We start from the raw sequence: 26,556 nt of genomic DNA on the forward strand, positions 1-26,556 counted from the left end.
TGCCCCAGTAGTCACAAGGGCTGATTCAGTTAAAAATCTGTGAGCAATTGCCAACCAAGGTCATGTGTAGAGAATTCTCCTACCCAATCTTTCCACTTGGTGCTAATAGTGTTGTTGTTGTTGCATAACCCCAATCTGTCTGGCCAAGCAGACCAAATGAGGCCCTGCACGGCACAAGGGGCAAAGCGCCACACCAGCTGAAACCTGTTTTTTTCCACTACCTGCTCCATCCAACATTACCATATGACTGCAGAAAGTCGCTTCACTCAATTCTAATTAGTGCAGTAAGGGTGAAAGTCTGAAGTGAGCAAAGCGACTCCATTCAGTCATAGGGTAGTGTTTGAAGGAGCAGCTGGTGGAAAAAAAAAACAGGTTTCAGATGGTATGGCGCTTTGCTGCTTGTGGCGTGCAGGGCCTCATTTAATGACCACAGTATGCAAATGCTTCTGTGGGGCCATCCTACAAGTACAGTACAATATATACATCCATCCATCATCCATTCCTATGTTGCCTCAAGAGGGGTGTAGGAGCCTGGAGCTAGGCAAGTTGGTCCTGACATTTAAGATGAGAGTGACCAGCCTCACTCATCCCTGAGTGGCATTAAGTGAGCAATAAGCCCCAACCACCCCTTGGATAAACCTGCACCAGCTCAATCCGATCGGAGTGCCTTAATTACTCACTAAACCACTAGGTGCCATAATTTGGCTATATGGTTACCACCCAGCTTAGTAAATGGTTACCTGGTGTACAGGAAACCATTTGGCTTCCCACCTAGTGTAGAGTCACCTGCTGGCAGAAGGAAGAGGAAAGAAATACAAAAAGAGGAGTGTAAAGTCGCCTGTAAGCAGCAGGAAGACGAAAGAATGAAGGAAAGAAAGACAGAGGAGGAAGGAAGGAGGAGAGAAAAGGGCAGACACCCAAAGCAGCACTACATCGAGTGAGTGGATGGTGAGTGCCCCCCACCTCTTTGGCACCTTGTGGTAGACACTGCTTCATTGGGGTCAGATCAGGGTCCTTCCCCATGGCAAGGTGAAGGGAAATAGGGGGTTTAAGTCCTGGGTGGATGCTGTAGCTGCTCCACCCAGGATGCACAGCACTCATCAGTGCACAGTGCTGATGTATGATAATGTAATACCTGAATCATATTTTTCTTGATAATAAAGGGTTATTATAACATCAACACAGATGACTAAAGTGATGACTGCTGCACACAACCTGGTAATGGCAATGTTTCAGCAATGAAAATAATATGCAGATACCGTACTGATGTGTTATACAAGGTGGATCAAGGTGAGGACATCCTTGATGTATCAGGGCCTATATTAGCATCTTCAACATCATGGTGTGCTTTTTATTTTATTCTTGTCACTGCCTGATGATTCTGTTCAGCTTAAGAAAGCCCTCAAATAATGAAAGGGTTAATGAAGGCTCTATCTAACTCATCCAATTTGAAGTCTCTACAAAGTTGAATAATGCTGCCAGGAGAGAGGAAAAATAAAATAATTAAATTGAAGATATTAGGAGCATCCTGACTCAGAACCTACTGTGTGTGTGGTCAATACTAAATCTGAACCAATCAGAAAATAGGACCAGACATAAAAGAAAACCAAATTCATGTTGAAGGGTGTGCTCAAACCGAGTTATATCAGCCCACGAAGACCTGGGATGCCTTTTGCATTTCATTCTTGCCATTTCCTGACAATTTTTTTCTGCTCAGGACAGACTTGTCAAACAGAAAGGGTAAGATACAAAGTAGCCATGATACCCGTATACCCTGTTTGCAAAGCCTTACCCAAGAAGAATACAATCGCCCAGTAGCATTACAAATGAACTGAATAGGACATCACCCAGATTCAAGAGATTAATATTCTGGTTAGAAATTCAAATGCATTATTTAAAAAAAAAAAAAAAAAAAAAAAAAAAAAAAAAAAAAACCCTATGGTCACAAATAAGTACTGATGGCGTGCATCATTCTCTTAAGTTAACATGCAGGATATTTGTGCCTGGGGTGAGAGGGAGAGACTGTGGCCAAGGGATGCAGACACTTCCCACCTGCAGCGAGCAACACACCCGCCTCACAGACTCTCCTCCACAATCCTGTAAGTTGCACAGTGCACTTTTTTTTTTTTTTTTAAGTTTCTCCACTAATATCTCCACCTCCATCTAAACTTCCACCCATGAAGAACCTAAATGAAGAAAAAACACTGCAGCCAAAATTTTTCACAAGTAGACTGTTTCTTCTTTCGAGGTGTTAATGAAATCAAGTTGTACAAATTCAGACAAAAGTTCACATACTACGCCAAAACATCTACTTCACAATCACATACGTGACCACCACTTTCCTCCCTGAAACATAATATGAAATAGCTTCATCTAAAGCCAAAGATACATCTCAAGCCTCTTTCAGTTTATTAGTTAGCACAGGACAGCGTGAAGTAGATGAGATGACTACTGTACATATATCAGGCACACTTTTGTCCTTGGCTGTACAAATAGACTTGGGGACAGAAGGTAAAACAAATCTTAGGGTGAGGGATGGGAGGGGAGATATAAAAGTGTTGATAACAGGGAAATACTCGTATTATAACCTGGAGTTCGTTATTGTGTGAAATACCATATGTTTACAAAATGGTTATTTCTTGAAACTGGTTAATTTATCAAAATAAGAATACCAGTACACAGACTGTGCTTTGCTTTAAAACATTACGCAAATAAGACAATACAGTACAATCACTATTCAATTCACAGTTCAATTACTACCCAAGACTTGGTGAGAATGAGCAGCTGAAGGTGTCTGCTTTGACAAACTTAATTTTCCTCACACAAACACTCCTAAAAACAAATCCTCTGCATATCTTGAGCATGAGGAGATGGGGAAAATGTTGTCTGCCAGAAACGGACAGACATCTGCTTCACTCCACAATCAAGCTCATGAGTGAAGCTACTCCATAAATATTTTGGACCAAACATTCTTCAGTTCACTATAGAGAGGTGCAGGCAAATCATCTACTCATATATTCTAAACAACAGCAGCCTAGCCTCAAATTCCTCCAACAAACAAAGAGTAATAAAGGACTGGCTGTTACTGTTACTTTACTATACATCATATTTCTATCTGCTGCTGACTCCACTGAATGTGCTTGCACATTCTGCTCAAAGTTACCAATAGTCTATTTAAAGAACAGAAAAACTTGGTGGAAAATTTTATGCTTTGCAAAAGAAAGTCATGTTTGTAGATTATCTTGAAGACAAAGTTTACTGCACCTGAATCAAAATGACTGACATCTCTTAAAGACCAACCATGTGAGATACCTTCCACACTACAGTATAATGAAAATAATGAATAACTGGGAAATTTACTTTGCATTATGCTGCTAAAAGCACAGTCATGGTGATACGTAACAGAAATAGTATCTTCTGGCTACCACACTACAACTGTATACTGCTGGAGGGAAACCTCCAGCAAAAGTGATTAGCTACTGGTAATAATCTACAGAGGAAATATGATTCCATCAGTGACTTCAATAATAACACATTTGGCATTATGTTACTATAACATAAACTGGATTATCAAATGTGTACCATACTAGAAATGAATAAATGGATTTTTGCTTAGCAGCCATGTTCAAGAGAAAACTTTCTATTATGAGAGAAAGTTGGAATAACATATAATATGAATTACTAATTTAGTATGTGACCTAAAAATTACTTAACAACACTGCAGTGTAGGTACTGTCAGGTCAAAGATACAGTACAATACACTGAACCAGCTGACACTGTTATTTTTAGCTGAAGATTCCTATCAACTAAATATTACAGTGCACCAGTGCACTGAAATGTAACTGATGCAATAAAGTACTGATGGCTCTTCTTGGGTGTCTCACAGTATATTAATTAACCTCCCACACTCATGGTAGCTGTCACAATACAAGAGAATAAATGGGCACAGTGAGGGCCAGAGAATGGTTTAACTACACCAGCTTCAGCCTCCTAGCCAACTAAGCAGACTGTTATGAGCTACACACTGAGCAGCTGCCTTGTTGCCATTCCACAGCCACAGTCATGCCCACATTTAGATGAACATTTGACTTACTCATAAGTCAGTCCTTACACTTTAATATGGAATGGCAAGTTTCTAAGCTTTTGTTTTTCTCATTTTGCTGAAAAACATAAAGCAAAATGATAGTGTACATCAGACCTGCAATATTTTTCTTAGTAACAAAAATAAATAAATAAATAATGGAGAGTGACCTACTATTAATAAATAATAATAATTAGAAACTGTCAGAAATATGAATTGCAGACTTTGCAGAAGGACAATTGTCTTCATGACCAAAATCATAACTACAGGATTTGTTTAATTCTATAACATGTTATGTGACTACATCCTGATTGTAAAAATACTGTATTCACTATCAATATTTCAATACTAGTGAACTGTCAAACAATAACTCTATAACAGTGTTGTGTTAGATGAGTCATTCATAACAGCAAAAGTCATTCAGCAAAAATCTTGATCTTTATGATTTCAAGATGATACAATATTAGTTAGACAACAATAAATCTGAAAGTAATAAAAGGAATTGCCATAGACAGTGGTATGGTAAAATTATTGGTACTGTGAAATCCCTACATCCAAAATAGTTGGGATCATGAGGCTTTTGAAAAACTGAATTTTAGTGAAAACTGGAAGTCAGTCATTACTCTCAAATGTAGATACAGACAGCCACCTGTTTGGCATACCCTTCAGTAATCACTGTAGCTATGCTATACTTTATTATCTCGCAATCATGGTTTTGAAAGTTATGGCATGAAAATCTGACACTGAACATTGTTAATTTTTTGTGTGCAAAGGCAGTATCACAGAACAAAAAGTGGGGAAATTAGTTTTGTACGTCAAACTTAGTTAAGCTAGCTTGATTGACTGTAGACTACTGCAACACCTTTTAAACCTAGTGGTGACCCTGGAAAGTAAACCTGGAGTTTTTCTAGTAATAAATACATTCTTTCAAAAATTTTCTTCCATAAACTGAGTCTTTCAAAATTCTCTTAGAAAACTGGTACAATATTTTTGGAAATCTGGAATTTGGATTTTGGAAACTGCACTGTACAACCTTCTTGATGGAGTAAGTTGTTACAACTTGATAAATGTAAGTTTACTTTAAATTGAAAATTATTCAGTCCATATTGCTAGGTATATACTGTACTTAAAACTTACTGAAAATGTAAATATCTGTCCAGGAAGTAGCAATAATTGACCACTTCAGGCATGGTCATGATTTTCCAACATATCCCATACAGATGAATTTTCCGCAATGAACAGCATCAGAGGAGCTACATTCAGGGCATACACTTCAGGATACCAACCTGTTTATTTTACAGTGTTATCACTGTAAACAGAGCCCGGGATAATTCAGAATTCTGAGTTCAAGGACTAACCATTGCAAGTCACATCCTTAATGCAGCAGGAGTTTTCAGTAATAAATGTCAAAATATGCTGATAGGTCCATGTAAACTCTAACTGGAACATGAAAGTCAATGAAATCTGGTCCAAGTGGGGATGACTGTAAGCCAAAATCCAGCGTTGATTTTATAACACCATGAGTTGGTCACATTGAAGGATTATTCCCACATAATGGAAACTCATATCTGAATACATTCCAAGTCTGACTAAAACTGTCACAGCTTCTCAACCAATGGTATATCCATACAGTGCATATGGGTAAACTTCTGTCCAGAGTGACATGAAGATAAAATATGAAAATGAGGATGATTTATGACTGCAATAATGGAAGATCTACTATACAGTAAATGAAACAAGCCAGTAAGAAATGATGGCCAGCTCTTAGTGGACCAAGATTTGTCAGCAACTAGATGCGAGTTTCAGTATGAAAAATGATTTTATAACCACTCTCAACCCAGCTTGTAGACAGCGCTGCCAGCGACCAAAGGTAAGTTTCGGGACCAAAATTCTTTCCTGCAAATGGGTACTCCTGGATAATATTCCATCCAGATTCAAGGCCCTAGGTCAGTAAGCTTTGCAGCCTTGGCATTTCGTGTAAGCATAGTCGCGATTTTCATACTTTTTGCACTTGATTACCTCTGAACCCTAACCTGGTGGATATAGGTCATGCATGTATGAAGCACACTTGTAGTACTCATTAACGTCTATAGGCGTGCAAAGTTTCATTCGATTCCATCCACCCACTGTGGAGCTAGAGGACTTGAAATTTGCAGAATGGCCCACCTGAGGTACAAAGTATTGATGGCATGGCCAGCAACCGGAAGTGAGTTTCGACAATAGAAGCCATGGAGGTATTCCAGTGCAACATTCCACCCAAGAATCATGGCCCTGATTTAATAATCTTCAGAGTCTTAGCATTTGGCATGAGCAAGGTTGTAATTTTCGCACTATTCATATTTTCTACACTTGATGGCCTTTGACCTCTGACCTAGTGGATATAGGTCATGCATGTACGAAGCACACTTGTAGTACTCATTAATGTCTATAAGCATGCAAATTTTCATTCAATTCCATCCATCCACTGGATCTAAGGAACTTCAAATTCGCGGAATGGCCCACCAGAGGTACAACTTCTAGGTGGTGCTTCCAGCAACTGGAAATGAGTTTCGACACTAAACGTCATTTTTGTCTGGAGGTACTTCAGTGCAACATTCCACCCAAGAATCATGGCCCTGGCTTAAAAATATTCATAGCCTTGGCATTTCGCGTGAGCATGGTTGTGATTTTAGCTATTTTCACCGTTTTTGCATCTGATGACCTTTGACCCCTAACCTGGCCAATGTAGCACATAGGTGTACAACAGTAAGCTGTAGTACTTCAGTGTCTACTGGCATGCAAAGTTTCATTCAATTCCATCAAGCTGCTAGGGAACTAGGGGGGCATTTTTGAAAACCGGTACTGGTTGCTAGGGACTCTGAGGCCAATCTTCGCAGGGTTAACACTCAAAACTAAAGGAAAGAGAGAAAAATGGATGGCATACTTCCAATAGGGAATGGCCTCAAGATTATGCCTAAAGAAGTCAGAGCTTTCTATGCCCATTAGAAATGCTTCTATAGCACAGAATGTGAAAAGTACGAAAAAAGCGGTTTTTCTGCCATTGCTAGGCAACGAATAGTTGCCCAGCAACCAAAACCTTGAGGACACAACTAGGTCAGAGGCTGGTCATTGTGTCCAAGTTTGGTTGGAGTTGGTTAATTCTGAAGGGTAGAAATGTTTCCCACAATTAAACAAGAAAGAAAGATCAAAAGAAAGAAACCAAGCAAGAAAATGCAAATAACAATAAAGGCAGCATGAGCTGGCCAAAAGAGATGATACAGTGAAACACCAGCATCAGAAAAGAGAAAACCAGGAAAGATGGCAATGATACAAGTCAGTGACATGAGTGCAAGATGGCAATGATACAAGACATTTCATTAGTGCAAGTGTGAAAAAAAAAAAAAAAAAAAAAAAAAAAAAAAAAATAATGAAACAAGAGGTAAGGTAGGGAAAACAAAAACAATGAAATAAGATAAACAAAGGTAACTTGCATGTGATTAAAAATGAGTACAAGTGGGAAAAAAAAAATCAAAAGAGGAAGTTAAAGTGAGTGTGACTGAATTTAAGATGACAATGAAGTCACTCTCACCTTAAATGTCAGGACTAACTTGCCTTACCCCGGGTTCCTATGCTCCTCTACAGGGTGACAGGATTGGATGAAGGATGGAAGTTATGGTAAATAAGGGTGAATTACAGATGTTAGAATGAAAATGGATCAGTATTAAAAAAAAAAAAAAAAAGATGAGGTACAGTAAGGTGATTTGTAAGTACTGTACTTAAAAAAAGGGAATGAACCAATGAGTAACAAGAGGGTGAAATATAATAGTAAGTAAAAGAGAAATGGATGAAGTAAACAAAGGTGGCTTACATATCATCCTGGTGGTCGGCTCCCCCTTCTTCTGCCACCAACAGTTCGTACTCCTCTGCTGCATACCGATCCCAGTCGCTAACCTGTAACAAAAGACAAAAATTTATGATATATATCTGAACTTGCCATCAAATATAATGTGGATGTTCAAGCTACCTCAGGCCCTTATTACAATTTGTGTTTTTGACATTGGATCACACCTCTTCTTTATAATGAGGACTGCTTGTTGTTGTTGATCAACTCCAGTCTGCCTGGTCAAGTAGACCAATCAATCACTGGCAAGCAACTGCTCTTGCAGGGCCATACTATGTGGTGAACCAGTGTTCCCTTATGGATGACAGTGCCTCGCCACAGTGAGGAATGGAGAAAAGTCTGGAGGTTTGATTTCTGGGTGGATGCCGCATTAGCATCTCCACCCAGTAAACAGAGATACTGTAGTAGGTTCTACTTGACCCTGTGACCTGGTTATACGTTTACCACCCTGCGTTGTAAATGGTTTCCTGGGTTACAGGAAAACAGGACATTTGTCACTCGGTGTAGAGCTAGCTGAAGTGGAAAGAAGAGTAAGAATAAGTTACAGGAAGGAAAGAGAAGTAGGGAATGGGGAGGGCAGATACACAATGATAATGGTTAAAGGAGGAGAAGACAGCACAACATCAAGTGAGTAGATGATGGTTGCCACCACCTACCACAAGGACTATATGATTCACTCTACAAAAGTCATTCTACCTATGTAAGTCGTACACACTGATCAATGTATGAAACATATCATAAGGAATTGTGACAATGGAGTTTAAGGGAAATGAAAGAATCATCATCATCCTGACCCTTTTTTCCCACCTCAAGATGGGGTGAGGTAAGATCTAGAGAAAAGGAGAAAGTAAGTACAACAGAGGGAGAACTACTGTATCAATAGTATGCCCAGTGAAATGGGCCACACAATCATGCAAGCTTCTATATGCACTTCACATACACCTGACTGAATTTAGCGTCACTGGCTCTAGGTTTTTGCATTAAGCAATATTATACTGTTGGTTTTCCTTACATAAATACCTGATTATTCAAGTACAGTACACCCTCATTATCGACGTTTTTTTTATTGACGGATTTGATTATCGACGTTTTTTTTTTTCTGCTGGGAGTTAAATTATTATTATTAAAAAAATAAAACAATAAAGAATTGTATTGGCACCTCCAAGCAAGTTTGCGCGCCATCCCGCCAGGTGTCTCTGGCTGCTTGCGGCATGTTCCCGCCGACCCAATAAACAACAGTATCAGTACACGTTTGTCTGTTGTTCTCATATCGTATTCGGCCACATCTATCGTGCTTTTGCGATCATCATGGCTCCAAAGCGCCCTTGTAACACTCCAACTGGAAATAAGGCAGCTAAGAGAGCAAGGAAAGTACTTACCTTGGAAGTAAAGAACGAAATATTACAAAAACTTAGAAGTGGAATGAGCTATGCAGCGGTTGGTCGCGAGTATGGCATGAATGAGTCCAGTGTTCGTGGCATAAAACGGAGAGAAAAAGACATTAAAGATGCTCTGGCTTCGTGCACACCAGGATCGGCTAAAGTAATGCTGCATGTGAGAGATGATGCCTTGGTGAAAATGGAAAAGGCACTGAATATTTGGATTGAGGACTTAAACCGTCGACACGTGCCGCTAGACTCCCAGTTCATCAGAAACAAAGCAAAACAACTCTATGCTCGGTTTGCTGGTGAAAGCAGTGGTGTTGGTGAAGATAATGGTGATGAAAGTGAGGCAGGAGAAAATAGTGATGATGGTGATGAAAGTAATGACGATGGTGATAGGCCTAGTAATGTTGGTGCTTCTAGGCAAAAGAAATTTGCAGCCAGCAAGGGCTGGTTTGAGAATTTTAAGAAAAGGTATGGCCTACATAACATTAGAATGACTGGTGAAGCAGCTTCAGCAGATCAGATAGCAGGAGAATCGTACCCACGTGACTTTGCTGAACTTATAAGGGAGAAAGGGTACAGGCCTGAACAAGTGTTCAATGCGGACGAAACAGGCCTGTGGTGGAAGGATATGCCTAAAAGAACGTACATTTCGAAGGAGGAGAAAAGTGCGCCGGGCTTTAAAGCAGCAAAAGATCGTGTGTCTGTGCTGTTGTGTGGTAATGCAGCAGGACATATGATAAAACCCATGCTCCTGTATCATTTGTTATAATGTTAAAGACGAGTTGGATTTTTTGTCAATAAAGGATAATTCTTGCAAAAGTTAAGGAGATTAAATATGAAATATACGAACATAAGGAGAGTTGAATTTTCCTAAAAGAAGATCCTAGCGAAAGCTAGGCTAAGATTCATCTTTGATAGCATAAACTGCCATACAGTCGTGAAAATTTAGGTCTGGGAGAAATGGAATATCAAGAATGAAAGGAAGCTCTTGAGAATGAAAGTAAATAGGAGAGTGTGGTCTCTCTGGTATGAGCTAGCAGCACCACGCATGTGTTGTGAAGATCGGTGCGAACAGCTGATCTAACGTAACACTTGCCTCACACTCTCAGTTATTAGAACATATGAATGACCACCACTGCTGCTTTCATTTTTTTTTTTTTTTACACACTCGGTTATGTAAACGTATTGATGGCTACAACTGCTGGTTTCGTCTTTTATTTTTAGATGGAGTGAGGTGTAAGTGGAGAGAGAAGTGATGATACAGCAGCCATTACAAGTTGAGGTCCAGTGTACGACCACTATGCATCAACATCAGAGATTATGCTATTTTTTCCATAATTCTTTACTTAATATAAGTAGTTTTATTATGATATTCAGTTTTTCAATTGCCTAACTAATTTATTTCTAAGAAACACTAAAACTAAACTGCATATTACATACGAGTGATTGAAGGGATACTAAAATATATAAACAAAGGGTACCTGATCAGACGAAAATCGGTATCGACGGTTTTAGGCATCGACGGGTATCTTAGGTACCTAACCCCCGTCGATAATGAGGGTGTACTGTACAGTAATACCTCGATATACGATACCCCGGCTTAACGATGGGGGTAGAAATTGCACCATACCCCACCTAACGATGGTCAAACCCCGGTTTAACGATGGGTTTTGATTTTTCTTACCGATTTTAATGATATTTTACACTAAAATTGTATGTTTAGGTTGATTTATAAATTGTTTTTAGACTTCAGTTAATGTGTTTTAGTCATAGGTGGGGTGAACATTGTCATTTTGGGGTACAGTTTACTAAGCTTGATTTTTTCCTGACATATATTTGACGATATTCAGATCTGACTGGTTGGTTTCAGTTAGTTACTTACAGGTGTTAGGCTTAAGTTAGCTTTCTTGACTGCTGTTAGGCCATTTAGATTGCCCTGAAACCTGTTTTTGGGTTCATCTGGGTGAGTTTTGGACTTGGTTTGGGGAGAAACCCAAGGCTGGTAAATGGTCCACACTGAAATACATGTTAAAACTACCCCGATATACGATACCCTGCCTAACGATGGAGTTTTACCTAACCAGTTAGATCGTTAAACCAGGGTATGCCTGTACAGTATGCCCTTGCTTATATGCCAAATTCTGCCTCCAGCAATGCAAAATTTTTGCTTCTAAACAGATAACCTTCCTCTTAACCCCCTCACACACAATGACCCAAAACGAGTCAAAATGGTGTTAGGCTGAAGAGGAACCGACGATGCACTATGATGCACTTAACAGTGATAGTCTGAAGGGATGCCGATTAGGCAATTCTGGACAAAAATATTCACCAAAAATTAAGTTTTAGCATGAAATGCATTAATATTTGCTGTGTCACAGGGGTGGGTGTCTATTTCAAGGCCAACACTCTCAAACAGTCGGCTTTCTCTCGGCTTTCGGTAGGGGAAGGGCTGTGAGTGCACAATTTTTGTCAATTTACTTGAAAACTACTGGCCATATTAAAATTACAAAGACACCACATGAAAGCCTGTGAAATTCTGCATATAGACATATGCTTAGCTCTTGCATGGTGCTGGCAAAATATTGCAGCAGGGTATTGGGAAGTTATTTTCACTGTGGAAACACATTATTCTCACTGCATTTTGGTACTTTCACATTCCTTTTACTCATCAGTTTTGTGTGTTTTTATCAGCTTGTCGTATAGTATAAACATCAGCGAAAATGATGGTATACATTTTACACCAATATAACCAATTTCTGTGGCAAATAAAATCCATGAGAATGTTTTCCTTTGTGTGTGTGTCCTGGCTGCCCTCACGGCATTTTCTCTCATCACGTCACACAAACGTACAGAAAACTTTAGGTGCAAGGTGTTAATGAAACTAATATTCTGACTGAAAGATACCCCACCATACGCATTCCCATTGCCTTGCACAGCCTGTTTCTCCAGTCTGTCTATCTCCTGCCCTGCATAGCACCTCAGTCTATTTCATTCTGCCCCTTCTATATCCTACAATAATATAATTCTTGTCACTAAGAATGGTATGGAAGGGATGTCAAATGTAGTACTGTATTGTCATATTCTGCCAATGAGCTACAAGAAATAAGAAGCAAACAAAGGAGAATCTCTGCCATATTAGGGTAGACGAACTATATCTGCCTACCTCTGGGCCATCATCCTCAGCACGGTGTGATGCGAATGGATCCCGCTGTTCATGGTCAAGGTATTTTTCAAGGTTGAAGAAGGTGTCAAAGAAGATGGGTGTCATTCGACACTTCTTCAAGTCCCTTAGAGAGATCTTGTCCCCTTCTTGTGGCCGTACCATGTCCAGCATCTAAACCACCATTACATTTATTAGCGTAAGATGAATGTTCACTTAATAATACAATACACTGTATTACACAACTGATTCACCTTCAACAATCACCATAATTATTTTAACAAAGCACAGTTTTCTTGATCTAATACAGGAAGCACTGTTAAAGACTATACCCTTATACACAGGGTATTATATGGCAATTATGTTAAGAGTACATAATACACTACACAATTATTTAGAATTCATAATGGTTAACATTTCACAACTATATCTCTAAGAACTAACGTTAACATCAACAAAGAAGTATTCAATAAAAACACAGTGTCATTAAGACAAGCTACTTACTTGCTGTGTGTACTGCTTGTTATGTCTCTTCTCCATGCTCAAGGCATATAAATACAGTAAAACAACATGCACTTTAATATTTTAAGACTTCAAAGTATGTTCATGTTATATGGTAATAGGATGTCTGCATTTTGAAGGTAATACTGCTAAGGTGTTTGCTTATAAACTGTGCAAAGCAACAAATTGTTTGAAGGCTGTGAGTATGGGTGTTAGTTAACCAGATCTGCAAAACTTGACAGAACTATGGCATTGGGTATTCCTGTGTCAACTTACCTGACAAAGACAGTCATGGAAGGGCAATGTCTCTATACCAAGTGCCTCCATCCGCTGCAGCTGTTCCTCATAAAAGTACTCTAGCTCATACATAGATAAGTACCCATCCCCATCCAAGTCCATACACCTGTGGGATACAAGTGAAGGTTATCTCACAGAGTGTCAACCTCACAGATACAACATGGTGGCTGATGCAACAATACAGTGTCAACCTTGTATGTCTGCCTTCTGATCCTCCTGTCATTTTGTGTAAGTCAGAAGTGTAAACATCAGAAACTGATAAGTGACAACTTCTGCTCTCCCACCTGAGGCATCTACATCCCCAGTAGACCAAGGCTTCAGTACCACTTTCACCAAATATTTATTGTTGCCAAACATGTATGTTATCCAATTTATAACATTTATGATATAAAGCCATTTATGCGAAAAAACACTCATTAAAGTGCAGTACAACACGAGTGAAAAGAGTGCCTAGTAGCAACATCACAAGACAACGTATCACCACTCTCTCGGCTGAGCTTGGTTGCCGAGGTTATGTGACCATCTAAACGGCGCAGTAACTCCTAACTAGTATGTACATGACTTCCCCCCCCCCTTATTTCTTAGGCCAAAAAACACCTTTTTAAACAATGAACCAAATGTTGAATTTGCCAACCTGGGGTCGTCTCATACAGACAGAAGTGGCTGGCTGCCAAGGTCACACGACCATGTATACAGCGTGGAAGCCTCGAAAACTGTTCAGATATGTTTTTCATGTTTCTTGGGCCAAAATATACCCATTTAGCCACTAATCCCAACACCAATTTTTGCCAACCTGGGGACATCTATTGATATAAGCAGCCAGCTGTGTATAGGTTAAATAAAAACTGCAATACAGTTGATACACAAAAACACAACTTTTATTCACAATAAAACTAATGATGGTCATCATAATCATCATCTCCATCACTTTGCTATTTCCAGGGTACCTCACAAAAGGAGATGGTTATATCAGAGAACTATCTCTACACTACTTGGCACAGAAATTACAAAATGTGCTATGCATCAAAACTGATGAAAGACATAAGTGGACTGCCCCTGTCATGTAACACAGACCCAGTCAAATGATCCTAAACATTATTACTGAAAGGATGAGGCATGAGCATCCAGGAGGGCAAAATGCATATACTGTACAAAATAAAGAAAACTGGAATGAAGTGATATACAGTAAACCCTCGATATAAAAGCCTTCAATAGACCAGAATTCGCTATTATTGGAATTCAAGGAGCTACCAGACTAAATTCTTATACAGTAATCCCTGTAAGACCCGGACGCCCAAGTCCTGGATACTTTGGGCTCAGGCCTTCGAAAACCAAAAAGGGCCAAAAAATGAGGGGGAAAAAAAATCCAACATGTTTTCAACCGTACTTTGAACTTGGCGCACGGCTCCGTATAGCTGTGTTTTCGCATGTAGTAGAGGGCCCCCCTGCATCCTCCCCTCCCCAGTTCCCAACTAATTACCGTCGTGACTGGACGCTCATGGCAATGGTTTCCTCACATGCTTGTTTTTAAGAATAAATTGTGAATAAACTGCAATACCTCACCACTAGACCACATGGGAATTTACAGTGTTGTGCAGTGTTAAGAAATTATAATTCAGAGTGCAAAGGATTAAGTGCAGAGTGCAAACTGGCATGTTGCAATTGGTATGGCACAAGAACAGAATGTGCAGTGTTAAACAATTATAATTCACAGTGCAGAGGATTACATGCAGCACAACACTGGATTACTGTACATGCTTCAAGAGCATTTTTGCCTCTGTCAGAGCCTTAGGAGAGGCGGGTTAATCACTGTAACAGTCACGGACGTGTTGTAAGTACCCTGTACACTGCTAAATATTTTCCATACTCACTTCTAATTCCTCATTCTCTGGTTCCTTTTCATTTATTTCATGCTTTCTCTCCCTTATTTGTGTGAATAGGGTCTTAAATAGGTGCTGTGCATGTCCAGTAGGGAGTTATTTAGGTGGTTTTCAGAGTTAGGCTGGGTTAGGGTCCATAAGCACCTGTCCAGGAGGCATAATCCCAAGTCCCGGACAAATCCAAGTTCCGGACATGCCTTTGGCTCTATTACGTCGGGTCTTGGAGGGATTACCGTATATTAGAAAATGTCCAATAGAGCCAGAGGCAGTCCAGACTGCCTGACCACTCCAGCTATGTTCACCACAATAAGGTAAATAAGAGACATGTTTATTAGTGTACAGTACAGTATTATTCATCTATTATACCATTTGATTACTGTAGTGAATGTATAATACATTACAGTAATGCAATGGTAGTGAAAACAGTTTAAAAACCATTGGTGTGATCTGGACTAATATCTGATATATCGGAAAAAGTCCAGGTTAGCAGGGGGAAGTCTGGATGTCACTTTTATCAGAGTGGCTTGGGCCCCAATTCGTCTGTTATTGTGAAGTTTTACTGTACTTGTAAATGACTTGCTGTCAGTGATCTACAGAATATGAGCTATGAACTGATCAGAGTAAACCATTTGGTAAACAGTGGGGTTTGGTTTTCAATGGTTCAAGCTTGCTTTAGTCTAGATTAAAGTGAATGAGATTACTTCTTCCTGCAAACACTCTCATCAGTCGCTTTTCACAAGTCAGCCATCTAAATCCCCATCCCGAAGACCGACGTATCATCCAACATAAGAGACAGTTCCCCACAGACCCAGACTACGCACCTTTCACTTACAACCAGACGAAGCACATCATTAACAATCTCAAGCACTCATCTGCCTGTGGACCAGACAACATAAGTAACATTCACCTTAAACACCTAGGACCACAAGGCATACAAGCACTCACCAACATATCCAACTACAGCTACTCACACAACATAATACCCAACATCTGGAAGCATGGCAATATCATCACTATCCCTAAACCCAACAAAGACCCCACGTTACCCTCCTCACATCGCCCCATCACACTCCTCTGCACCCCCTCTAAAGTCACTGAACGACTGGTACTACAACTAATCACACCTCACATTCCCCTAGCCCAGTCACAACATGGCTTTAGGTCACTACACTCCACAAACACCCTTCTTACAGACCTTACGCAGAGAGTTTTCGATGGCATGAATTCAGCTAGGCCATCACACAGAACACTCTTAGTCACACTAGACATTAGCAAAGCTTTTGATGCCATCCCCCGCCACAACCTCACAAACAAAATACTCAACACAAACATGCACAATAACACAAAAAGATGGCTGGCAAACTACTTAGCAGGCAGATGTGCACACGTAACATTTGCCGGTCAGTCTTCTAACATCAGAAACTTCACGAACGGCATCCCGCAAGGATCTGTTTTGTCCCCTACACTCTTTAACCTAAACATGCACGATGTACCCACACCCCACAGATACACATAGCTTCCTATGCAGATGATATAACACTTACATGTATGCACCAAAACGCAAACACAGCAGCACACATCATTCAACCTTACCTCAGCACACTACACGAATGGTTCACCACAAACAGGCTCAAAATAGCCCCAGCCAAATCTACAGTGACTCTTCTCACAAACTGGACAGCAGAACAGTCACATCCCACACCTCACCATAAACAACACTCCCCTACCACACACACACACACCGAAAATCCTTGGTGTAACATGCAATACATCAATGTCATTTAAACAACACATCACAAACATTAAAAATAAAATAACACCAAGACTCAATGCTTTGAGGTCACTTGCCCATACAACATTCGGATACAACAAAGAAACCACCACCACAGTATACAAACAATACATACGTTCAGTGATGAATTATGCAAGCCCTGCCTGGGCTTCTAACCTCACCAAAACACACTACAACACTCTACAGACCATACAGAACAAGGCCCTAAAAATAATCACAGGCTGCACAGCTACTACACCCACAGACCACCTACACCAAGAAACCAAAGTCCTCAAAGTCAAGGATCACCTAGACATGAGAGGCACCCAGTTTCTTGCTGCGCCTCCACAAACCCACAACATCCACTACAGTGCATGGCAGCACATCCACCCACACCAAGGAACATCAAAACAACACCCAGCACACAATACCATACACAAATACTGTCACCTCTACCCCCTCGCCCACCTCAGACCAGCTTCCAGAAGCATATCCACACTCAGATCACTCGCCGCTCCATTCAGTCACTTAAAGACAACACACAGCTGCATGCACGGCCTCCTGACATCCACCCTTCTGAATCCTATCTTTCTCGTGAGGACAGGGTTCCACCTGGCCAGGCTGAGATGTGGGCACCATCCAGCCCTCTTAAGCTACCAGAAGAGGCTGGATGACTCCGTTGCTGATGCCTGTCCAGGATGCAACACTGCACCCCATACTATTACGCACATTATGGAAGACTGCACTGCACACAATCACCTACGCCAACAACACAACATACACTCTTTGAGAGCTCTGTGGGAAAGCCCTGTCTCGGCCATGGCCTTCCTAAGGGACTCGGGGCTGTTTGGCCAGACTGCCTAGGGAACAACTACTACTACTTCTTCCTGCTTTCAGGCACAACTTTACTAAAATGTTACGTGTAAAAACAATGTTGAGAAGACTACAAATGGTGTCAGTTAGTAAATTAATTTGTCTTGAGTTAACAGTAATGAAATAAGAATACATTAAGTCTAAGCCTAGCCCTTTTTCATATAAATAAATAATGGTAACAAATTCTCCATCTACCTATTTCTACCCACCTACAGCAAGACACCTTGTGGCCACAAACAAACAGCCTCCATGTCACTCTGTCCCCTGCCATTTTGCTGCCCCCTCTCCAACTCACTTCCCCCTCTCTCATATACCTCTCCACTCCATCCCTCCATCTCATCCTCAGTCTGCCCCTCCCTCTCCCCCCCTCCACCTCATTCACATAAACTCTCCTTGTTAGTCTCTCGCTCTCCATCCTCTCCAAGTGGCCAAACCACCACAATGTATTTCTCCTATAGCTTTCTATCACATCCACATTCACACCACAATGCTCCTTCATTCCTCATTTGTCAGACTCTGTCAATGTAACTCCACATGCTCCTCTCAAAAAACTCATTTCTACTGCTCTCACTCTTGATTTGTGTTCTTTCAACAAGGTCCAAGCTTGGCTTCCATATGTTAGAGTTGGTATCACAATACTATCATGCAATGACTTTATTACTTCCATGCTCACGTCCCCATTTCCTATCACTGTTTTCAGAGAACCAGCAACCTTTCTACCCTGTTGTACTCCTTCATGCACTTCATCCTCTGAACTTCCATCCTTATTCATCACACTACCCAAGTGCTTAAATGCACTCACATTTTCCATTTCCTCACCATACAGCCTCACTGTGCATTTCTCTCTAAGATCACAACTTTACTCTTCCCTTGATTCACCTTTAGATTCAGTTTCTTACACACACTCCCAAACTCATTCACCAAACCCTGCGATTCCCCTTCATTTTTACTTAACAATACAGTATCATCTGCAAACAACAAAACAAGACATTTCCAAATGCTGCCCTCTTTCATTAGGGCTGCTCCAGCATCCACTACCCTACACTGCATCTCTTTTATGACTCCATCCATAGACAGACTGACCAACCATGGAGACATGACACATCCCAGTTTCAATCCAACATTCAGACTGAAAAATTCACGCAGTTCATGACCAACCATGGAGACATGACACATCCCAGTTTCAGTCCAACATTCAGATTGAAAAATTCACGCAGTTCACCATCCACACGAACTGTAGCCTTAGCACCCTCATACATACTCTTTACAGCATTCAGCAACTACCCATTTACTCCATATGTTCTTCATATTTTCCAAATTCCTGTCCACTCTATCATATGCTTTCTCCAAATCCATGAAGGTCACATATAACTTCTTCCCATCTCTAGAAACTTTTCCACTAAAGACCTTATGATGAACATATGAGCTTCCCTTCCTAAAACCTCCCTCTTCTTCTCCGACTAATTCCTATCTTATTTCCCTAACTCTGTCAATAAGTATCCTACCATATACTTGTCTTTTTACACTAAGAAAAGTGCCCCTATGATTACCGCACATTTCTTTTTCCTTTTTTCCTTTGTACAGGGGAATAATTACACCTGACTTCAAATCCTCCGGGACTCTACCCTCCTCCCAGGCCATTCTCTACATCTTCCGTAGGCATTCTGCTACTATCTCACCCCTGTGCTTCATCATTTCACCACACACTCCATTAATTCACTGGGCTTTCCCCATTTTGACTTTCTTCATTGCTTCCACTACTTCCATCCTACTGATCTCTTCCTGCCTTCTCATCTCCCTCCTTCTCCCAGCCATTCCCCAGCCCCTTATACTCACATTACTTTCATTCTCTGTATTTAATAATTCTTTAAAGTGTTCTCTCCATCTGCTTAATTTTTCTTTCTTCTCCACTAGGAATCTACCATTTTCATCTTTCACTCTCCTACTACTTTATTTATCACCTTGTCTAACTCTTTTTACCTCCCACCTGAACATTTTCTTGCATTCTCTCCCCTTTAGACTCGAATTCCTCATCCACTCTCTTCTTACTCTATTGCTGTACCTGATACGATTCATCAAACCGATATATCGCTGATATTTGCATTTTTTTCCCAATACCGAACTGATATCGATAATTACTGTCAGTACCAGGATATTGGATATGGAAAGCAGAAACATCAAAATGACTTTTACTGAATAATTTGGTCACTGTTTTGCCTAATTCTGTGTGACGGCATGTTGTTACCCTGACACTGTTTGGCAACTTAATAGACTTATTGAAACCCATTAAAGATTCATACTAATAATTGGGTGTGTGGGAACAGAGAGGGGAAAAAAATGAAAAAAGAATCGAAGGCTGAAAGCAGGAAGTTAAGCATGATGTTCTGTATACTGGATGTCATGAATCAAATTCGCAACATTTTCCTTTTGTGAGAAACCACGAACTTTAGTGGAAAACTCACTGTATCACGTGTATCGTTCAGTTAACCGTTTCTCTCTCCATTTCGAGGGTATACTTTTTTTCAAAACATTCGTCACTGTTTCAAAAGTGACCGTTCTAAGGCAAGTCATTAAGTGCCCTACTGAGCGATATTATTGTTTCTATATTGTTCGTCCCTGCTTGCCTCAACCGTTGGCCACGCCTTCTTCTGGCTGGCCTGGGCATTACCCCATACATCGTATTTGAATCAGTCTTTTGTCTGTCGCGACGGAGTGTGGTTCAGTGCTCCAGTAGTGAGAGTGAGAGAGGTCTTCTAGCACCCAGACTCCACTAGACTACAGCTCTTCAGGCTCCCACCCTTCCTTGGTGATACGCTACATTGACCAGTACAGTAACAGACCGAGTACAAAAATATTCTGCTTTCTACCCCTACAATTGAAAGCACTCAATTAGGAACTGAATCACATTGCAGTCAGGTGATTTTCATATGAAAACAATCACACAGGTCCACAAACTTTTCCTGACCCCAAACACCCCAAGAAACCCATCCCATATACTGGAAAAAAAATTAATGAAATGAAAATTTTTCTTGCAAAACTTCACAAGTAGTTGCCTTACTAATGTTTTTTATGCTAACCATATTCACACAAAAACTTCAACTAGGAGATGAAACACATGAGAACACATCAGTGTACACTACTGACTATTAGGAAATTTCCTAAACTGAAACCCTGTGACTAGGCTTATAATGTTAGGCTACCGTACCCGATACTAGGTAATAAAAAGAAACTATAAAACTATTCCTTTGAACTTACTGACATTACAATACTAGGTAATATACTGTATATATCACATTTCAGATATAAACGTAGTGGTATATTTCATTACTGGCCACAAGAAAATTACCAGTACTGCAACTTAAACCCTGTGACTAAGCCTATTATATTGGGCTACCAGGTAATGAAAAATAACTAAAAAAGAATTTCTTTGCACTCCTTCACATCAAAATAATGAGCATTACAGTTATAGTAATATCATTTCAAAGAGGTATACCATATTTAAGCTATTCAAAACTTAAACCTTGAGCTTTGGCTTTACTGTTAAAGCTATACTGTACGTTATTGTTATAGAGATTTATTTAGGCCAGAGATTGACATCAACATCAAAGATCATTCTACTCTTACTGTCAAGTGTAGGCTCTGATAAAACTTTAATGATGTCTTCTCTATCTACATCACTAAAGTCATCAACTATGGGATTAACAAAGGTGTGGCATGTCCACTTTACATGCTTTAAGAACCTTTAAGAACGTTACTTTAACCTAGTGTCCGAGGTTAGCCTGTAAAAACAAAAATGTGAGGTGAAATTATTGTTTTCATTCTCAGAGAATTATGTGACAACATTTTGTAAATTCCTTTGGTGCATGTCATCTATAATAAATGTTCTTTAAAATCTTGCCTATTTTGGTTAACAAATCTACGTCCTAAATTTCTGCACAGACAATGTTTTCAGGGGAACAAAAAAGCATTAGTTTTTTCAACCAATTTTGCAATTTTTTTTTTTCACATACAGTACTTCTATTCATGTCAGGTTCATGTGGTTTTAATATGATATACTTCAATGCTTCACCTAACTGCCTGTATTTTTGGTTTTCAAAATACAAAGCCATATTCCCATTATTTTAGTTCATTACATTTTTTCCTCAAACGTCCAAAGTTGAATTCAAGTCCGAAGTTAGGCGGTTTTACGGTATAGTAGACAAGAGAGTGATGGGGATAAAGAACGTCAACAAACTAAAAAAGAGGATGAAAATATATTTTACAGTATATAAAGCACACTGTTTCCCCCCAAAAAAATGCATTGAAAAGCCCCCATATGTCTTCAATGGTGAATGTCATGAGGTCAGACTGGAGTTAGCTCTGACTATATTCAAAACTGCCACATATACAGGTAGTTATCCTATAAACTGCCTTTCATGGGAAGAATAAACAATAAAACAGTTGCTCAAACTAACTAAAACTGTTCATAAATTGTGAAAAATAAAATGCACTTGAGTGTTTACTCAGAGGCTTTAGGAAAAACTTCAAGGGCAGCCACAACTCTTGTGTTTACACACTGACACTGCTGCTGACTGGTGTCTGCTGGTGAATGTAACTGGAAGTCCTCAATGCCAGCATGGATTAGGATGAACTAGTGAGTGTGCACATGTGTGACTGACTGTATCAAGCAAACGTTGTAGTGGGTGTTGGTTGGGATCAAAATTTTTTTCTTAGATTTGCTCTTCCAAAACTGGGGTGTCTTACAAAGTGCAATGTCTCATATACCACAAAATAAGGTTATTCCTTATAAAACAGAAGCAAGTGATAAATAAAACTGTTAGATACCTGAACCAATATTCTATTGCAGTGGGGTGCCGTTTGTCCTCCTCAGAGATGAGGAACCAAACAAACTCTTGGTATCCCATACGGTCCTGTTTCTGAAGCCGCCCTCGTGTTACTGCACCGCTGAATATTCTCTCAATCATCCGCCATGACAGAGCTGTTGGATCAAAACTTGATTTTAGCAAGAGCTCCACAATCACTGTGACAAACCAGAAATTATTTACTCTGTTGGGTAGTAACCATGTAACCAAATGGTGCCATTTTTTTTCTATGCAACAAAGAATGAAGTACAGTGACAAGTCAAATGGTTTCCATTACACTAGGAAACCATTCACTGCATTGGGTGGTAACCATTTAACCAAGTTATGGCACCCGGTGGTTTGGTGGGTAATTAAGGCACTCCAATTGGATTGAGCCTATGCAGGTTTATATCCAAGGGATGGTTGGGGTTTACTGGTCATGTAATGCCACTCAGGGATGAGTGAGGCTCGTCACTCCCATCTTAAATGTCAGGACCAATTTGCCTAGCCCCAGGCTCCTACACTCCTCATGTAGCAACATAGGATTGGATGATGAATGGATGGACAAAGAATGAACCAAAGACTAGAAGCTATCGGGTTAAGATGCTCTAACTGGATCGAGCCTGTAAAGGTTAATATCCAAGGAATGGTATGAGTTTACTGCTCACATAATGCCATTCAGGGATGAGTGAGGTTGGCCACCCTCACCTTCAATGTCAGGACTGAGTAGCTCAGCCTTGATGGGGGAAAAAAGAATTGGATAATGGATAGGGGAATGGTTTACAGGGGCTTTAACGATATACTACTGAGTATCTGTCCTACTTCACTTTGCATGCTGTTGATAGTTTTCCCTGTTTCATGCTTTCCCTATTCTTGTTTTATGGCTACTACCTCATCCACTACTTCTGTGGGAAAAAAGGTCATGATGATGACGATGATGATAAACTCTTATAGTAAATCTCAGTAAGTTCGTTTTTACAAGGTTGAGCAGACCCATCAACCACAGGCAACCAATTGCCCCTGCATGGCCATCCCATACAGAGATCCAATTTTTCCTTGCGGTGGGCACCACCTCACCACGGTGAGGTTTGGGGAAGTGTGTGGAAGTTTGGTTCCTGGATGGATACCGGATTTGCATCTCTCAACCCAGTTAACAGGGAGAATACAATAGGTTCCACATCATAGAACAGCGTAAGTAGTTAATCTGAATTCAGCAAATGATGAGTTAGTTTTTAAACCAAATTATGGGGGGAGAAAAAAAAAAAACTATCATGGAAAGCAGCAATACATGGCCAAATTACACCCTGATCAACTAAGGTGACATTTGAATGAAAGAATGATTTATAATTTACAATCCTGTCCTCTCTCAAGTGTTAAGATCCATCACTCACTTCTGATACAAAATGTATGATATAAAGAACAATTCCATTATCTCAATGGAACACTAACGCCTAAGTATGATGATTTCTCTTTAAATTATACTCTTGCTACTGACAGACAGTTTACTTAGCTTAAGAGATACCCATCAGAAGAGGTTAATTTGATAAGAAGAAAGCTCCAGTTATAATTCAAATTCACAGTTAAGATAAAATACAAACTAACTACTTTATATCATATATATATATATATATATACAGTACACTGCATATATACTGACCTCGCTCGTTGTGCTTGGCAAGGTCATGCTTGTCGATAAAAAGGTCGTGGTCAGTGTCAAGCTCCCAGAACTTGCAATAGATGACATAGAAGTGCTCGTAGCTGAAGTAGTCTGTTATCTGGTTGATGTCTTCCTCCTCCTCAAGGTAGCTAATTACCTGATAATGCCATAATTTGATTTAATTAAATTCACTTAACTTTTGTGTGCAGGTATCGTGGCAACCTGCTTGCATACACCTGACATGGGCAGGCAGCTCTACCATACATGTTAATGCTATGTTTTATGGATCTTGATGGGGAACTGATCCATGAGGCTAAGGAGCAACAGTTTCTGTCACTGGAGAAGTGACCTGTCCCCACCCAATGCTTCCTACATGAGTACTGAGGTGGAACACTTTTGGAGTGTAAGATGAGAAATGCATGTGGAAATTATACTCGAAATAACTGTTTTTGTGAATGAAAGAATGTATATACAGTGGAATCTCCTAAATCACGCATTTCTAAACAGCAAATTCATGATATGCGGCAACATCATGTAACAGTTTGCAATATCAGTTGTTTACCAACCACCACGCCGACTGCATGCATCAGTTTATCACGCATTGTAAATCCTCTTTTATAGCTTTCAGAGGTATGTTTATAAAAATGCCCAGTAGCTGTGGTAATCCAAGAATAATAAAGTGTAACCTGTGAAAGACTCATTTCAATAGAAAACAGGGAAAGGATGCACCCATCTGGTAAAGAATTGCTCACACTGCGTAATTCTTCACTAGACGGGCATGGCAATTCCACCTGTAACAACAAACTCATGATCTCAAGTTAAGTAATTCTGGTACATATATAACACAGATAGTGAACTGCAGAATTATGACTACAAGAAGTGAGTGAAGGGAAAAACAAAATTGGGCTATTCAAAGAAGCTGGCAGGTTGCCATCAGCACTGTTTACAAACAATCTCTCCAACTGGCTGCATTGTCTACTAACCACCACTCTGACTGGACATGTCAGTGCATCACACATTCTAAATCCTCATTTACAGCTTTCAGAGGTAAGTTTATAAAAATGCCCAGTAGCTGTGGTATTCCAGGAATAATAAGCAACCTGTGAAAGATCCATTTCAATAGAAAATATGGAAAGACGCGCCCGTTTGGTAGGCTAAGTGAATTAACAACTCTTATGATGACATGGAGGCAGCCGAGGGCGATGACAACACTGCTTGTGTTGCCTGCACACTGAATTCTGAGGGGTTCCTGAGGGAGGTTGATGAGGAGGAAGTGGCACAGAGGCAGCAGCATTAGACAACAGCACACTTACTTTGTGCTGAGAGGCTGTAGTCCACCTCAAGCCTTGGAACCACGCCCCCCGTGTCCTGGTCATTTTGGCCGTAAACCAGTTTGGCCGTAGTGCCCTAAAGTGGCAGATAGCCAAATTGCCTTATGGCCAAAATATAGGTTAGGCCAGGTTAGGTACAGCCTAAATGTCTTCGGCCTAATAGGATCACGGCCGGATAGTCCTGAACTCTTCCCCCCTCCTCTGTCCATTTAAGCAATGTCACCAGTCAGAGTCAGGTAAGTATCTTACAATATTGTTCATTTCCATTAAATATCTATCTATCTATCTATAGCCCGACGCCCTAATCCCGCAAAGGGTGGCCGCAGACAAAACGCCTCCAAGTCACTCTGTCACCCACCATTTGACTCCCCTCCCCCCAACTCACCCCCCCCTCCCTCATATACCTCTCAACTCCATCCCTCCACCTCATCCTCGGTCTACCCCTCCCTCTCCCTCCCTCCACCTCACCTACATACACCCTCTTAGTCAGTCTTTCATTCTCCATTCTCTCCACATGTCCAAACCACCTCAGTGTATTTCTCCTAATCTTTTCAACCACATCCACATCTACCCCACAACGTTCCTTCACTTCTTCATTCGTCAACCTGTCCCTCCACGTCACTCCACATGCTCCTCTCAAGTAACTCATTTCCACTGCTCTCACTCTTGACTTGTTCCCCTCTTGCAAGGTCCACGCCTCGCTTCCATACGTCAGGGTAGGGATCACAATACCATCATGCAGTGACTTCTTAACTTCCATACTCACCTCCCTATTTCTCATCACTGCTTTCAGTGTACCAACAACCTTTCTTCCCTGCTGTACCCTTTCACGTACTTCATCCCCCAAAGTTCCATCCTTACTCATCACACTACCCAAGTACTTGAATGCACTCACA

General features: G+C 40.4%; 1 protein-coding gene across 2 annotated transcripts in view; it reads right to left on the reverse strand.

The window, feature by feature from the left end:
• The window catches only part of LOC145393489 (uncharacterized), a 434,047-nt gene that overhangs the window by 11,696 nt on the left and 395,795 nt on the right, over window positions 1-26,556 (reverse strand). Inside the window, exons 9-14 of one of the 2 annotated variants that reach the window (XM_080267609.1) lie at window positions 24,330-24,486; window positions 22,656-22,809; window positions 13,287-13,413; window positions 12,513-12,683; window positions 7,929-8,011; window positions 1,988-2,097 (exon numbers count right to left, since the gene is read on the reverse strand). In XM_080267609.1, coding sequence (XP_080123735.1) covers window positions 2,076-2,097; window positions 7,929-8,011; window positions 12,513-12,683; window positions 13,287-13,413; window positions 22,656-22,809; window positions 24,330-24,486 — 714 coding nt within the window. In that variant the 3' untranslated portion in view covers window positions 1,988-2,075. Of the gene's footprint in view, window positions 1-1,987; window positions 2,098-7,928; window positions 8,012-12,512; window positions 12,684-13,286; window positions 13,414-22,655; window positions 22,810-24,329; window positions 24,487-26,556 lie in introns of those variants that run through there. The other variant, XM_080267608.1, reaches the window with a different exon arrangement.

The sequence above is a fragment of the Coenobita brevimanus genome, chromosome 24 (genome assembly GCF_032717465.1).
Source record: "Coenobita brevimanus isolate Jiangsu-jjx chromosome 24, ASM3271746v2, whole genome shotgun sequence".
Taxonomy (NCBI): Eukaryota; Metazoa; Arthropoda; class Malacostraca; order Decapoda; family Coenobitidae; genus Coenobita; species Coenobita brevimanus.